Source organism: Panthera leo, chromosome B3 (assembly GCF_018350215.1).
Source record: "Panthera leo isolate Ple1 chromosome B3, P.leo_Ple1_pat1.1, whole genome shotgun sequence".
NCBI classification, from domain to species: domain Eukaryota; kingdom Metazoa; phylum Chordata; class Mammalia; order Carnivora; family Felidae; genus Panthera; species Panthera leo.
The window spans coordinates 110,378,663-110,393,417 of NC_056684.1; the positions used below are offsets into that span (position 1 = coordinate 110,378,663).

At 45.2% G+C, this 14,755-nt stretch overlaps 1 protein-coding gene across 1 annotated transcript; it reads left to right on the top strand.

Moving 5' to 3' along the window:
* Positions 1 to 2,690: 2,690 nt before the first annotated feature.
* Positions 2,691 to 5,928, top strand: LOC122222822. Its single transcript, XM_042943496.1, has 2 exons — positions 2,691 to 4,561; positions 5,241 to 5,928. Exons 1-2 carry the CDS (start codon positions 4,437 to 4,439, stop codon positions 5,902 to 5,904), a joined length of 789 nt encoding a protein of 262 aa, XP_042799430.1. The 5' UTR covers positions 2,691 to 4,436; the 3' UTR covers positions 5,905 to 5,928.
* Positions 5,929 to 14,755: the final 8,827 nt, after the last annotated feature.

Sequence of the window (14,755 nt, forward strand, 5' to 3'; positions counted from 1 at the left end):
AAAGCTGCCCATTGGGCAGATTGAAATGCTAGAATCTCTTCTCCTGGCACCAAAATGCCCAGAAATGAGCTCTTGATAGTAGGTATTAAGAGTCCTAAATACATTTTTTTCTCTGCTCTGATTCTTTTTATTTTTCCAAATGAAGATACCTTTTTTATTTTTTAAATGTTTATTTATTTTTGAGACAGACAGAGACAGAATGTGAGTGGGTTAGGGGCAGAGAGAGAGAGGGAGACACAGAATCCGAAGCAGGCTCCAGGCTCCGAGCTGTCAGCACAGAGCCCGACGCTGGGCTTGAACTCACGAGCTGTGAGATCATGACCTGAGCTGAAGTCGGATGCTCAACCGACTGAGCCACCCAAGCACCCCAAGGTAGATTTTTAAAAATTGACTTTATTTGGAGGTGTGGTTTGGCTATCTCAAAGTGGTAAATTTACAGATGATTTTGTTCTTTTTCACTACCATTAGAAAGAATTACTTAAGTAATTTGTCCTAAGGAAGTAACCACTTATTCTGACAAAGATGTTTTCACAGCATTATTTATGGAGAAAACTACAAACAACCTACATGTTCACCAATAGGGAATTACTAAACAGAAGTACAATTCCCCTATATAATGATATATAATACATCCACAAAGAGTGACGTTTATAAAGAATCTTTAATATCATGGGTAACACTCATGATAGAATGTGAAATAAAAAAAAAAGTCTATGTAAAAAAGGCAAAAACAAAACCCAAAACCAGTATATGTAATGACACAATCAAATGGCTACAAGTGTTCATGAGCGTGTGGAGGGACTGGAACGATCATATCCTACCGGTGGGACTATAAAACAGTACAAATACTTTGAAGAACGCTTTGACTTTTTAAAATGTATACATTTTAAAGTAAAGTTTTATTCATTTATTTTGAGAGAGAAAGCAGGCAGGGGAGGGGCAGAGAGGGAGGGAGAGAGGAAGAATCCCAAGCCAGCTCTGTGCCGTTAGAGCAGAGCCCGACATGGGGCTCCATCCCACGAGCTGTGAGATCATGACCTGAGCCCAAATCAAGAGTCAGATGCCTAACTGACTGAGCCACCCGGGCGCCCCTAAAATGTATAAATTGAATATATAAACTTAAATGATTATTTAAAATAAGACCTTATGATCCAGCAACTTTACTCCTAGATATTTACTCGAGAGAAATGAAGACATATATCCACACGAAGACCTGTACATAGAAGCTTTATTCATAGTAGCCCCAAACTGAAAACCATCCAAATATCTATCAACAGGTGAATGTTGATAAACTGTGACGTATCCGTACAATGGAATAAACAGTGCTACTTAATCAAGAGGAATGAATACTTAGACCTGCAAAAATGTGGATGAACCTCAAAAACACTATGCTGAGTGAAAGAAGGCAACACAAAAGAATACATACCATATGATTTCATTTATATGAACACTAGAAAAACAAATCTATGATGACAGATAGCTGATGGGTGGTTTCCTGGAGCTGGGGATTGAGGGAACTGACTGGGAAAGAGCCCAGAGAACTTTTTGGGGTAATGGAAATATTTTGTATCTTGATTGTGGTAGGGGTTCTAGAAGTGCATGAAGAAATATTCATTGCCAGTATTTACAATATGATTAAATAAAAGATATGTGTGTGTGTGTGTGTGTGTGTGTGTGTGTGTGCGTGCGCACACAGATGTATACCAGATATAACATCATAGGATCTCAACTTTTAAAATAAAGAGGGGTGGGGAGCACCTGGGTGGCTCAGTCGGTTAAGAATCCAACTCTTGATTTCGGCTGAGGTTGTGATCTCATGATCGAGATTGTGAGATCTCATGGGATCGAGCCCCATGTCAGCTCTGCACTTGGCAGCAAGAAGCCTGCTTGGGATTCTGTTTCTCTCTGCCCCTCCCCTGCTCGCACCAACACTTTCTCTATCTCTCTCAAAATGGATAAACTTAAAAAATAAATCAATAAAGATAAAAGTAGAAAGGAGGGCAGGGAGAATACTGGAAGCATATTTACAGCAAGGGAGTGGTGGCTAACTCTGATTTGTGCAATTATAAGAGATTAAAAGATTATTTAAAACAATTTTTAGTGTTTATTTATTTTTGAGAGAGAGCACAAGTGGGGGAGGGGTAGAGACAGAGAGGGAGACACAGAATCTGAAACAGGCTCCAGGCTCTGAGCTGTCAGCACAGAGCCCAGTACAGGGTTCAAACTCAGGAACAGTGAGATCATGACCTGAGGCGACGTCGGACATTTAACTGACTGAGCCACCCAGGTGCCCCTAAAAGATTATTTTAACCAAAAAGATTATTTAGCTGGGTGGCCCAGTTGGTTAAGCATTGGATTTCGGCCTGGGTCATGATCCCAGGGGCATGGGATCAAGTCCCCTATAGGCTCTGTGCTGAGCGTGGAGCCTGCTTGGGATTCTCTCTCTCCCTCTGCCCCTCTCCTCTGCTCTCTTTCTCTCTAAAATTAAAAAAAAAAAAAGATGAAGGATTGTTTTAATAATTTTCTGGGTTTTTCTAGATCTTGTCCCATGAACAAATATTAATATAAACGTTAGCAAATACATAAAAATAATTGTTGAAATTATTATTTAAATGAATTGCTTAATTTTTTGCATCTTTAAATATATTCAATCAGTTATATCTCAATACAGCTGGGAAAGAAAATTCAAAGACTTTGTGGTGACATATGTCTGTAGAGAACTAAAAAAGAGACAGCAGGCATGTTGTTCTCTAGCTTACTAGCTATCTTTACCAAGTCGGTGAACTGCATGCCAACCATAGCATGTGAGGAAGTAACTCCTATAATGCTGAGTAACACATCTCAGTATGGACACCTCCTAAAAATTTAAAGGGTTTACACGAGGTAAGCGGATTTTGCACAAATGTCCTATCGAGATCATTGGCACTCACTATGGGCAAGGCTTTATTCCACGATCTTCACGGAGGTGGAGCTAATGAGACCTCCGGTTGGTCCTTTGGAGACCCTAACCTCAAAGGGGCTCTGTGGGTGGTCCTCATTCCCGGACCTGGGCCACCCAGTCACATGGGCGTAAGGGATGGACACCCTGGAGTGTTACTCCATGGGGTGCATTACCCTGGGAAGGACTCCTTTTTGGAGAGACACTCCCAAAGCTGTCATCCCCAATGGCCATTTCCCTCCTTTGAGTCCATTTCCCCTCCAAAATTGTGGGAACCACAACTTCCTCCTCTTGGGTACCTCCCACTCCCTAAGCTCCTGTACGTGAAGGTACCCAAGTACTAACTTTCACCAAAGTAGGTCATTTTGATTTAGTTGATTTGGTGGGGTGAAGGGAAAGAAGCCATCTCCCTTAAGAGAGGGTGCCAACGCCAGGGCTAAGGGAGAGAGTGGCAACGATGATCCTAAACTTCTCACAGGGTCAGAAATCCCTGGATGCTTCTGTACAGTTCTGGGGAAAGATTATGAAGTTGGCCACACTGTCCGCTGGCCCAGGTCAGAGAAGGTGCTTCCTCATTCTCTTCCTGCCTGCGAGCGCCTCTTCATCCAGGAGATCCATTTTCTCCCAGACTGGTTTCGCCACCAGAACACGTTCCGTGGCTTAGCTTCTGTTCATAAAGAGCTAGCCGTTCTGGTTGAAACCTGGTGCATCTTGCTCAAATGACCTTCACAGTGGCTCCCTATGTGTTTCTAGACCATGCTCTTTGGCCTTATTCTAACTTCTCCACAGAGTAGAGAGCCGAGAAAGCTTGGCATCACTGTGCCTCATAGACTTGCCACCCACCACAGGAAGTGGCTGTGGCACTGAGAAACCAGGCTGGCCCTGCCCACAACACATAATTACTGGGTTGATCTTTGGATGGTCCGAGCCAGTGCCAAGTCTCTTGTACTTGCAGGAGCCAGGACATAACCCCCCGTCCTTTCTTCCAAAACAAACCCAAGGAGCATTTATTCTCTCTGCTGATTTCCTTTGATGAGGTTTTCCAGGGCCTGATGGATGACTCTGTTCCCTCACCTTGGCCTCTAATTACTACCCACACTTGCTTCCGTCTGTTGTGGTTTCTGAGCTAGGAATGGAAGTGTACTTGGATGTTTTATCATCGCTTTGGAACACACGCCGAGAAAAGCAGTGTTCCCTGTAATTTCCACTCCTCTGGATTTCTCTTCAGCCTTGGTTTTTGCTGAAACAGCACATGAGCCAAAGAACAGACAAGGTATGGGCACCTTCCCAAAGTGCCAGCTACCTCCCTGTCTTATCGAGAGTGAAATCAAATGATGGAGCAAGTTTTCACCTTGAATCAGTCATCGATCAGCAAGGAGGTGTGCCCTTACACACCCTGTCAGGGAGCCAGAGGGCGAGGGAGGTTCCCAGAGGTAGAGGCACGCCCTCTGCCCCCAAGGAGTTCGCCTTGTAGACTGTGCACTCAAGGGTATTCTCCATGCAGACCCCAGTGGCCAAAACTGAACAGATCCAGTTCTCAACCCAGGAGAAGACGCAGCGGCAACACGTGATTGAATGTGCTGCGTGTGCAGTGACAGCTCTACACATCCACAGCAACTTAAGGTCACCGTGGACTGGAGGGTTCTGGGAAGGTGACTTAGAAGAGGCTCCTTAAACTGAATCTTAAAAATCAAGGAAGCGTTATTCAGGGGGAAAGGGAGGGAAGAAAGTAAAGGGGCTCCACACTGTGTAAAAGTAAGGGCAAACCCAGTACGTCCAGGCACCTATGCTGTGACCCCCTCCTTTACTCTGATTTCCTTCCGGGCTTTCTCCTTCAACTGGTTTAATAGAATAAGAGAATCCTCTTAGGCTGCAGCCCTATACCTCCAAATCAAGAGGTGATCTGGACCCTGGAAGGTGAAGAAGCCTCTAAATTCCAGCCTCCCCACATCCACCCCAAGTAACCCAATGCACGTATATAAAGTCACTGAAGTGAAAATAGCTGATTACGGAAGCTGCAGGGGTGTGTGGAAGAGGGTGTTAGACCGATGGTGCCCAGGGTTAGTTGGGTGGAAGGTGAGCACGTGCGGGAGACCCAGAAAGGGCTGCTGAAGACCCTGTCGCATTGTGTAAGGAGGTCCGATGGCTTCACAGCTGTGTTTGTCTTGTAGGGTGGATAGAGGGGCAACTGGAAGGAAAGACTCAAGGGTTGGTCTGACTCACCTTCTGAGCTCTGCACGGAGCCTTCATAATCTGAGATTTTCTTTGTGGTGAGAGATGATACTTGCCATCCCTTCCACAGCTACAGGGGATTTCATAGTCAAAAATCTGTGCCTGTAAGGAAGATACCAGGAAAGACGTATGTGGTGAGCCCTGTGACCTTGGGCCCCTGGTCAGTCTCAGCGCCTCTGAAGTATGTCCCTGCAAGTGACCTCCAGTGTCCCAGTTGCCACCAACCCAGAGCCAGCTCTCGCCTCAGCTCCTGGCTTCCCCACCCTGCGCTCCTGGCAACACTTTCTCCCCCTGATCCCCATGCCGACAGCAGCCCAGGAAAGACGGCAGCGTCCTGGACCCGCCCAGGCTCTTCCCCTGGGTCAGCACTAGGGAGGAGGGAGGCGGGGGAAGCAGCGGCCCAGGAAGTGGGAACAGTGAACCCAGAGGAGGACACCAGGAGGCCTGTGCCTGACACGGGCCCCGGGACTGTTAACCTGCCTGGGAGCTGGCGGTATTTTGGTTTGAGTGTGGGAGTAGTTTTTTTGTTGCTATCCGTGTATTTATTCATCAGGGTTGGAACTCCAAGAGGGCATGTCTGTACTGTTCACCACAGTCTTCTAGCAAGAGGCATCATGATGGTGCTGCCGAGAGGAGGTCCCCACGAAGGTTCTGTCCGTGAGAAGAGAACACGAGCACCTGTAGGAGGTTCTGCTGTTTTGTTTCCTGCTGTATCCTCCCTGCTTGCCACATAGTAGACACTAAATAAATACTTGTTTATTGAATTAATTGCTTAAAAATCATGAGATCAAAGCCGGAAGCTTTAAAAAAAAATGTTTTATTTATTTATTTTGAGAGAGAGAGAGAGAGAGAGAGAGAGAGAGAGAGAATCCCAAGCAGGCTCAGTGCTGTCAGTACAGGGCTCCACAGGGGCTTGAACTCACCAATCGTGAGATCATGACCTGAGTGGACGGGAACAGTCCGACGCTTAACGGACTGAGCCACCCAGGTGCCCCAAGGCTGGAGGCCTTTTTTCAAGGTTGTAATCTGGGGAGAGCTGGGACAGAAATTTTGCAGAGCCTGAATTCAAGATCCATCCATCCATTTATTGAATACCTACTGTGTGCTACACACTGTGATGGATGTTTGAGGTACAGAAATGAATTAGATATGATCTGTCTTCAGGAGGGTCACAGGAGATTTGAAACAAACTAATGGCAAAAAAAAAAAAAAAATGCTGCTGGAATTAGGTAGAAACAGAGGAAGTCTGTAGAAGGGGATTGAAGCATGGTCCTGGCCTCCAAGAGATGTTTTATAAAGAAGATTCTCCCAGCCTAAATTTCCTGATCTGTAATGGGGGGATAATACTCTCTTCTGTTTACTCCAGGGGTTGTCGTGAGGAGTAAATGAGCTAATGTGGGAACATGGCTCGGCACAGGGAAAGGCACGCAGGGGCACAGGGTGCAGGGGGTCCCCAAGGAAGAACAACAGGTTTCATGCAGGGAGGAGGTGCTCACAAAAGACTTCTCAGATGGGGCGCCTGGGTGGCTCAGTCGGTTGAGCGTCTGACTTCGGCTCAGGTCATGATCTCGTGGTCTGTGAGTTCGAGCCCCGCGTCGGGCTCTGTGCTGACAGCTCGGAGCCTGGAGCCTGTTTGAGATTCTGTGTCTCCCTCTCTCTCTGACCCTCCCCTGTTCATGCTTCCCAGCAAATAAAGGGGTCCCAGGAGGCCATGGAAGGGGTGCTTAATACAGGAATCACCCTGACCTCTGACGCCCGCCCCTCAACACACAACGCCCATCAACTGGAAGGCTCTGCTCTTTTCCAAGGAGCTCTGTGGTGTCAGCTGTGCATGTAGGGCCTTCTAAGGCATGATTACCAGGATGCGCTTCACCTACATCTGCAGGCACACAGAAGATTTACCCACACAGTTCAGCTGGGGGTGATCTCTTGGAACTGTCAGTCTGCCTGAAGGATGGGCCAAAGACCACCTAACTCTGCTCTGTTCTAACCGCTTTATCTGTACTAACTCATTTCACCCTCAGAAAAACAAGCCAGCGAGGTAGGTGCGATTACTGGCCCCAGGCTCGAATTGAGAGTGCAGGGGCACAGAGAGGTTAAGTCATTTGCTTGAGGCCACACAGCTGGGACACGGTGGAAGTAGGCTTCGAACCCAGGCAGTCTGGTCCAGAGTTGGAGCTGTTAGCCACCACTCTAGTTACAAACACAAGGAGGGGTGGAGAATCACAGTCCTTTCTGTTTCTATGGGTGTAAAAACCACTTAAGTTTGTTTCGGCAGGAGTATCAGAGACCTACAGTTCTAGGGTCTAACCCTCAGTTCTAGGGTCCTGGAGACTAAAACTCTGAAGACTACAGACTCTTCCCAGGAAAGCACACGGTTGCGTATGTAATTCTGGGGGTTTGTGGGTCTCCTGAAGCCTCTCCAAACACCCCTTACAAGACTGTGAATTGGGGGTTGACAGGGCCAAGATTTCCTATTTGGCCTGGAGATGGGGGTGGGGCTGGGGGTGGGCGTGGGGTTTGCTGGAGACACCAAGCCCGAGGCAGACTCCGGCTGCCCGGCTTAGTGCTCTGGGGATGAAAGCATTCATTTCAAATTCTGAATCATCCGGTGCCATTTCTTCACACATTTCTGCAAGAAAAGAAGGCTTTATTTGGAATGATTCACCAACATATAAATCAAGAGACATGCAAACCAGACTTAAAGGAGCTACAGAAACTTACAAAACCTAGAAACTATGAAAACAAACTATTTCCAGTGTTCCCATCGCAAGGCATGTAAACTCAACTCCGGAGAAAAGAACAAATGAAATCAACTCACTTTTCAAGAGGCTACAATCCTAGCTAATATAATACACAGCTATCTTCTTCTTTGAAAATTGAATCGAGGGAACACATGAATAGGATTAAGAAGTAAAAAAAAAAAAAAAACACCCCAAATCGGAAAATCCAGCAATGAAAAGCAACAGCTGTGACTCTTCTCACCTTGAGTCCCAGAGCCTAAAGGTAACTAATTTACCCGCTCTGTTTTTTACTGCTTCTGGGAGTTACCCCTTCTCTCTAAATGATATGCTTGAATTCTGTTGTTCTGCTGTCATAGCAATGGTTTAGATTATGTCACCAGCTCTACGACCCCCCCTTCCCATTTATGTATATGTAAACTACTACTTCTCCTCTGCTGCATTCATTGGTTAACATTATAACTCTGGAAAATATATACTTAAATCTCTTGATCTTGCTCATTCAACTGTTGACAGTCTCTGTTTCCCTGCTTTACAGATGAGGAAATGGGAGGCTTAGACAGATCATTGCTCGCCCAGGGCCACATAGTTGGTTAAGTGGCGGATCTGGTTACAAGCCCTGCTCAGCCCCCGAGCGCTGAGCGCTGCCGTGACTTGTTGTGGTCCCAGAACCACTGTGCTTGGCACCTATCACCGAAGTGGGGCCACCTGCTATTTTTATACCTGTTACTCTGTAAAGAGAGCAGTCTTCCCAAGGATTCAGCTCCGCCAGCTAGTAAAAATACCCTGTTGGTCAGCGGAGGGGGGTTGTTTACAGAGTGGATTTCAGAGTGCCGTGATTTGGTCCTGGAGGTTGGGGCCCATCTCAGTTTCCTCATTCTCTTGCTGCAGGAAAGCCGGACTAGAAATGGTTCGGTAGAAGCCAGCTCAGAGGTTCCCTGCTCAGCACTGTGAATCTTCGATAGTGGCAAAAGAGAACACAGATACTGAGGTCAGTAGCTACTTGTTCAGGGTCCCAACCAAGTCTGGGAACACAGGGGTGGTCTCACTGGGTATCTCCCTCCTCAGTGGAGCTGTGAAAGACTGGGTTTGTTTTCATCGCTTCTCGATGGTTTCAATCCCAAATCAGACCAGGGCACACCTGATAACAGTTGTTTCTCAAGCTTTTTGTGGTTCATCTGCTACTTTATCAGAACAAAGACACCCGTGTCAGCATCTATGCAATAGCATGCTGGTAAAATCCAGCGGGCACTCCTGGAAGGGGGTGGTGGTGCTGAAGCATTTGCCAGTTTCCAGGGTGTAAATGCTGCCACCATAGTCGATTTCAAGCTACCAGCATGACTTCACTGAACATGAAATAGGCAAGAAATGCACAGTAGCAATTCATTATAAAGTTATTTCCACCATACAGAGGCAATAGATACAAACAACCTCTAAAGCACAGATAATCAGGGTTTTTTTTTTAACGTTTATTTATTTTTGAGAGAGAGACAGAGGGTGAGCAAGGGAGGGGCAGAGAGAGAGGGAGACACAGAATCAGAAGCAGGTTCCAGGCTCCAGGCTCCAGGCTCCCAGCTGTCAGCACAGAGCCCGATGCGGGGCTTGAGCTCACAGACCATGGGATCATGACCTGAGCCGAAGTCGGATGCTCAACCGACTGACCCACGCAGGCACCCCAGAAGCACAGGTAATCATAAACTAGAGTGAGACTGATGAAATTTGAAGTGGGGTTCATGAGTGAAAAGCTAAGAAAGAATTCTTGAGACTTGTTTTGGTGCAAAAAGGTGATTTTTATGACAGGACCTGTGGGCAGAAAGAGCGGCATGGGATTGTGAAGAGTGACTGATCATACGCTTTTTAATTAGTGGGGGTTAGGGATTGCATAAGTCTCTAAGGAATTTGGAAGCAAGGCTTTCGGGACCTTGACAGGCTAGCAACTGTTAAGGTTAATTTCAGTCTTTAATGAAACAGACACATTAAGGAAGTAAGGCAGCCATGAGTTCCTTGAGGAAAGTCACGCTCTGCATGTTTCAGGCGTCGATCAGTGGGCTACAAGCTGTAAGGAAATTTCATTTAAGCTACTTTCTCTTGCCTTTGTTTCCCTCACCAAAATAATTAGGAAATGTTGATTTTTGAACACAGGCATACCTTAGAGATAGTGTGGGTTTTGTTCCCGACCACTGAAATAAAGCGAGTATCACAATATAGTGAGTCAAATGAATTTTTTTGGTTTCCCAGTGCATATAAAAGTTATGTTTACACTATACTGTAGTCTATTAAGTGTGCAACAGCACCATGTATAAAAAAACAATGTACATACCTTAATTTAAAGATATTTTATTGGGCATAAAACAAATATCCAAAGAAGACACATGACTAACAGACACATGAAAAAATGCTCAACATCACTCATCATCAGGGAAATACAAATCAAAACCACAATGAGATACCACCTCACCCCTGTCAGAATGGCTAACATTAACAACTCAGGAAACAACAGATGTTGGCAAGGATGCGGAGAAAGAGGATCTCTTTTGCACTGCTGGTGGGAATGCAAACTGGTGCAGCCACTCTGGAAAATAGTATGGAAGTTCCTCAAAAAATGAAAAATAGCACTACCCTATGACCCAGCAATTGCACTACTAGGCATTTATCCAGGGGATACAGGTGTGCTGTTTCGAAGGGACTCATGCACCCCCATGTTTGTAGCAGTACTATCAACAATAGCCGAAGTACGGAAAGAGCCCAAATGTCCATCGATGGATGAATGGATAAAGAAGAAGTGGTATATATATACACTGGAGTACTACACGGCAATCAAAAAGAATGAAATCTTGCCATTTGCAGCTATGTGGATGGAACTAGAGGGTATTATGCAGAGCAAAATTAGTCAGAGAAAGACAAATATCATATGACTTCACTCATAGTGTGGAATTTAAGATACAAAACAGATGAACACAAGGGAAGGGAAGCAAAAATACTATAAAAACAGGGAGGAGGACAAAATGTAAGAAACTCTTAAATATGGAGAACAAACTGAGGGTTGCTGGAGGGGTTATGGAAAGGGGGATGGGCTAAATGGGTAAGGGGCATTAAGGAGGACACTTGTTGGGATGAGTACTAGGTATTATATGTAGGGGATGAATCACTGGAATCTACTCCTGAAATCATTATTGCACTATATGCCAACTAACTTGGATGTAAATTAAAAAATAAAAAATAAGAAAAATAGATAAATAAATAAATAAATAAATAAATAAATAAAAATACTTTATTGGGGCACCTGGGTGGCTCAGTCGGTTAAGCATCTGACTTTGGCTCAGGTCATGACCTCAGGGTTCATGAGTTCGAGCCCCACATGACTCTGCTCTGATAACTCAGAGCCTGGAGCCTACTTCGGATTCATTCTCTCTCTCTCTCTCTCTCTCTCTCTTTCTCTCCCCTGCTTGTGCTGTCTCTCTCAAAAATAAGTAAATAAACATTTTAAAAATTATAAAAAATACTTTATTGCTAAAAATAAAAATACTTTATTGCTAAAAAATGCTAACCATCATCTGAGCTTTCAGTGAATCATACTGATTATAGGTCACCATAACAAATACGATAATAATGACAAACTTTGAAATCTTGCAAGAATTACTAACATGTGGCACAGAGATAGGAAGTGAACAAATGTAGTTGGAAAAATGCTGCTGATAGACTTGCTCAGTGTAAGGTTGCCACGAACCTTCCATTTGTAAGAAAACGTAACGTATCTGCCAAGCTACGCTTCTATTTATTACTTTTTGAAAACTCTACAATTTATTTCACTGTGTTTGTAATTTAATTTTTTTTATTAAAAAATTTTAATGTTTATTTATTTTTGAAAGAGAGACATAAAAACATTTTTAAAAATTTTACAAAAAAGGGGGGTACCTGGGTGGCTCAGTCGGTTGGGCGTCAGACTTTGGCTCAGGTCGTGATCTCACAGTCCATGAGTTCGAGTCCCACATCCGGCTTTTTGCTGACAGCTCAGAGCCTAGAGCCTGCTTTGGATTCTGTGTCTCCCTCCCTGCCCCTCCCCTGCTCATGCTCTGTCTCTGTCTCAAAAATAAATAAAAAGATTTAAAAAAAAGAAAAAAGAAAGAGAGACAGAACGTGAGTAGGGGAGAGGCAGAGAGAGAGGGAGACACAGACTCCGAAGCAGGCTCCAGGCTCTGAGCTGTCAGCACAGAGCCCAACATGGGGCTCAAACCCATGGACCACAAGATCATGACCTGAGCCAAAGTCAGATGCTCAACCAACTGAGCCACCCAGGCACCCCTGTAATTTAATTTTAAATAATGCCTGTATTTAACAACTGGCTCCTAAGCTTCCTGAAAATTCAAAATCTTGTGAGCTTGCCCAGACCACTCCAGTGGGTCACTGCCCCCGTACAACTTATGAAGCTGCTGCCCGGGCCTAAGCCGGGAGCAAGGAGGCTGGGATTTAGTATAAGACTATAATATCATAAGTGACCAGACTGGAAAACATAAAATATCCAGGAGGCTGGGCTCTGGTGGCCCAGAAACAAAGGAACAGGAGGCCAAAATCTCTGAGAGATTGAGTGGAGCTGGGTGGAAATCTTAGTATACTCAGATGTACAGAAAAGGGCAACATTCCTTGTGATCGTTCTTACCTTCCTCTACGGACTCTATTTCCTCTGGTGGGTGCAGAGACTTCCACTTGTCTCTTTGAAAGGGAATTCAAAAGACCTCATTTTCTTTTAGTTTAGAATAATCTCTCCAGGCTCGCTCAGCCCCTCTTGGCTATAGATCTAGTCTTTCAGATTTCTCCCCACACACCTTGGGCCTTTAGGAAAGATGGTGTATTAATTTGCTGGCATTGCTGTAACAAAGGACCACAGTCTGAGTAGCTGAAACAATAGAAATTGATCGTCTCTCAGTTCTGGAAGCTGGAGGTCCAAAGTCAAGGTGTTAGTAGGGTTGATTATGTCTCCCAGTTTCCCATTTTATATAAGGGTACAAGTCATGAACTAGGGACTCATCCTATTCAATATGACCTCATCTTAATTCTATCTGCACCAATCTGATTTCCAAATAAGGCCACATTGTGAGGTACTAGGGGTGTGATGCTGCGATTTCTGGTAAGAAGTTTATATTTGGCCTTTGTCCTATTTCTGACACAGAGCTCCTAAAACTCTGGGTATTTCCCAAGTGATGAGAGCAATAAAGGTGTCCTCTGTTGTGTTAATTAAGTTAACCTTGGACCACACCTAAGGATGGGGCTGGTTGCCAGCGAAGCCAACCTTGTGATTTGAGGGCTGGAACTTTCAGTCTGCACCCCCCCCCCGCCCCCATTTTTGGCACTAGGAGCAGGGCTGCAGGGTGACTCAATTGCCAATGGCCAATGATATAATCCATTGTGCCTATGTAAAGAAGCCTGTGTAAAAACCCAAAAGGATGGAGTTCACAGTGCGTTCAGGACGGTGTGATTCAAGGGCAGTGGCATGCTCAGCCAGGGCATGGGAGCCTTGTGCCCTTTGCTCATACCTCACCGTATGCGTGTCTTCCATCAATAAAATGTTTCCCTGAGTTCTGTGAGCCACTGTAGCAAATTAATCAAATCCAAAAGCGGGGGGTGGGGTGGTGTGTGTGTGGGAGGTCACTGGAACCTCCAATAAGAAGCACGGGTGATAACCTGGGCTTACAATTGGCATCTGAAGTATCGGAGGGAGGGCAGTCTAGTAGGACCGAGCCCTTTACCTGTGGAACCTGATGTTATCGCTGGGTAGACAGCGTCAGAACTGAGTTAAATTGTGGGACCCCCAGGTGGTGTCGGAGAATTGCTTGGTGGTGTGTGAAAAACCCCTCTCGCCACACTGAGATTGGGTGCAGAAATCTTATTAAAGGGTTAGGAATTCAACATATAAATTTGGTGGGGGACGCAATTCAACCCATAACAAATGATATTTTGTGGCAGGAGCGTCCGAGTGGGAATGGCTATGCACGTGTCCTCATGAGGGTGGTGGGTCTGGGAGCCATCCTCCTCGTCCTTCCTGGTCTTCTCTGTAGGGTGGCTGGTTTGATCTGGTTTTTGAATATCCAGTGCCTGCCAAGTGCTCACTCAGGTGAAGCTGGTCTCAGCAGGCTCTTTGGCTCCCGCATCAATTGTCCTTCTGGTCATTTGGTTCTTAACATTCTGTGGCTCTCACCCTCCCTCAACTTTCCGTGCTCTACTGGTTCCAAGTAAGTACTTACAGAGAACTGCAGAGTTTAGGGCTCCGTGAGAGCCTCTTGCAGCCCACCTACCTCTTCACCATCATCAGCCTTGGCCACCCAGGTTGGATGCGGACTTTCCCTAAGGTGCCCGAGGAAAGAAGGAATAGCCCACTGCTCTGGGAGTCTCCGAGACTGACCCAACAGGGTCCCAAGCCCAAATAGAGAGTGGGACATGCCCCCCTTCCTCACACTATTTGCTTCTCTTCCTCTTCTTTCTCCCACTTTCTCACACTGGAAATGTGATCTGTTTCTCCCCTAGATGAATGAATATTTAAGTTCTCTCTCCCTATGGCTTGGAGTAAAAGTCAACATATAAAACTCTAAGCAACACTTTTTTTGAATATGTACATATTTGATATATGTGTATATCATACATATGTTTATGATTTTATATATGTGATACTATACTAATGTATTATGTGTTTTATAAAACATATCCCACAATAGGTCTTTTATCTAAAAATTTTAAAAAATTAAAAAAATATTTTTTTAATCTTTATTTATTTTTGAGCGAGAGACAGAGTGTGAGCAGGAGAGGACCAGAGAGAGAAGGAGACACAGAATCCGAAGCAGGCTCCAGGCTC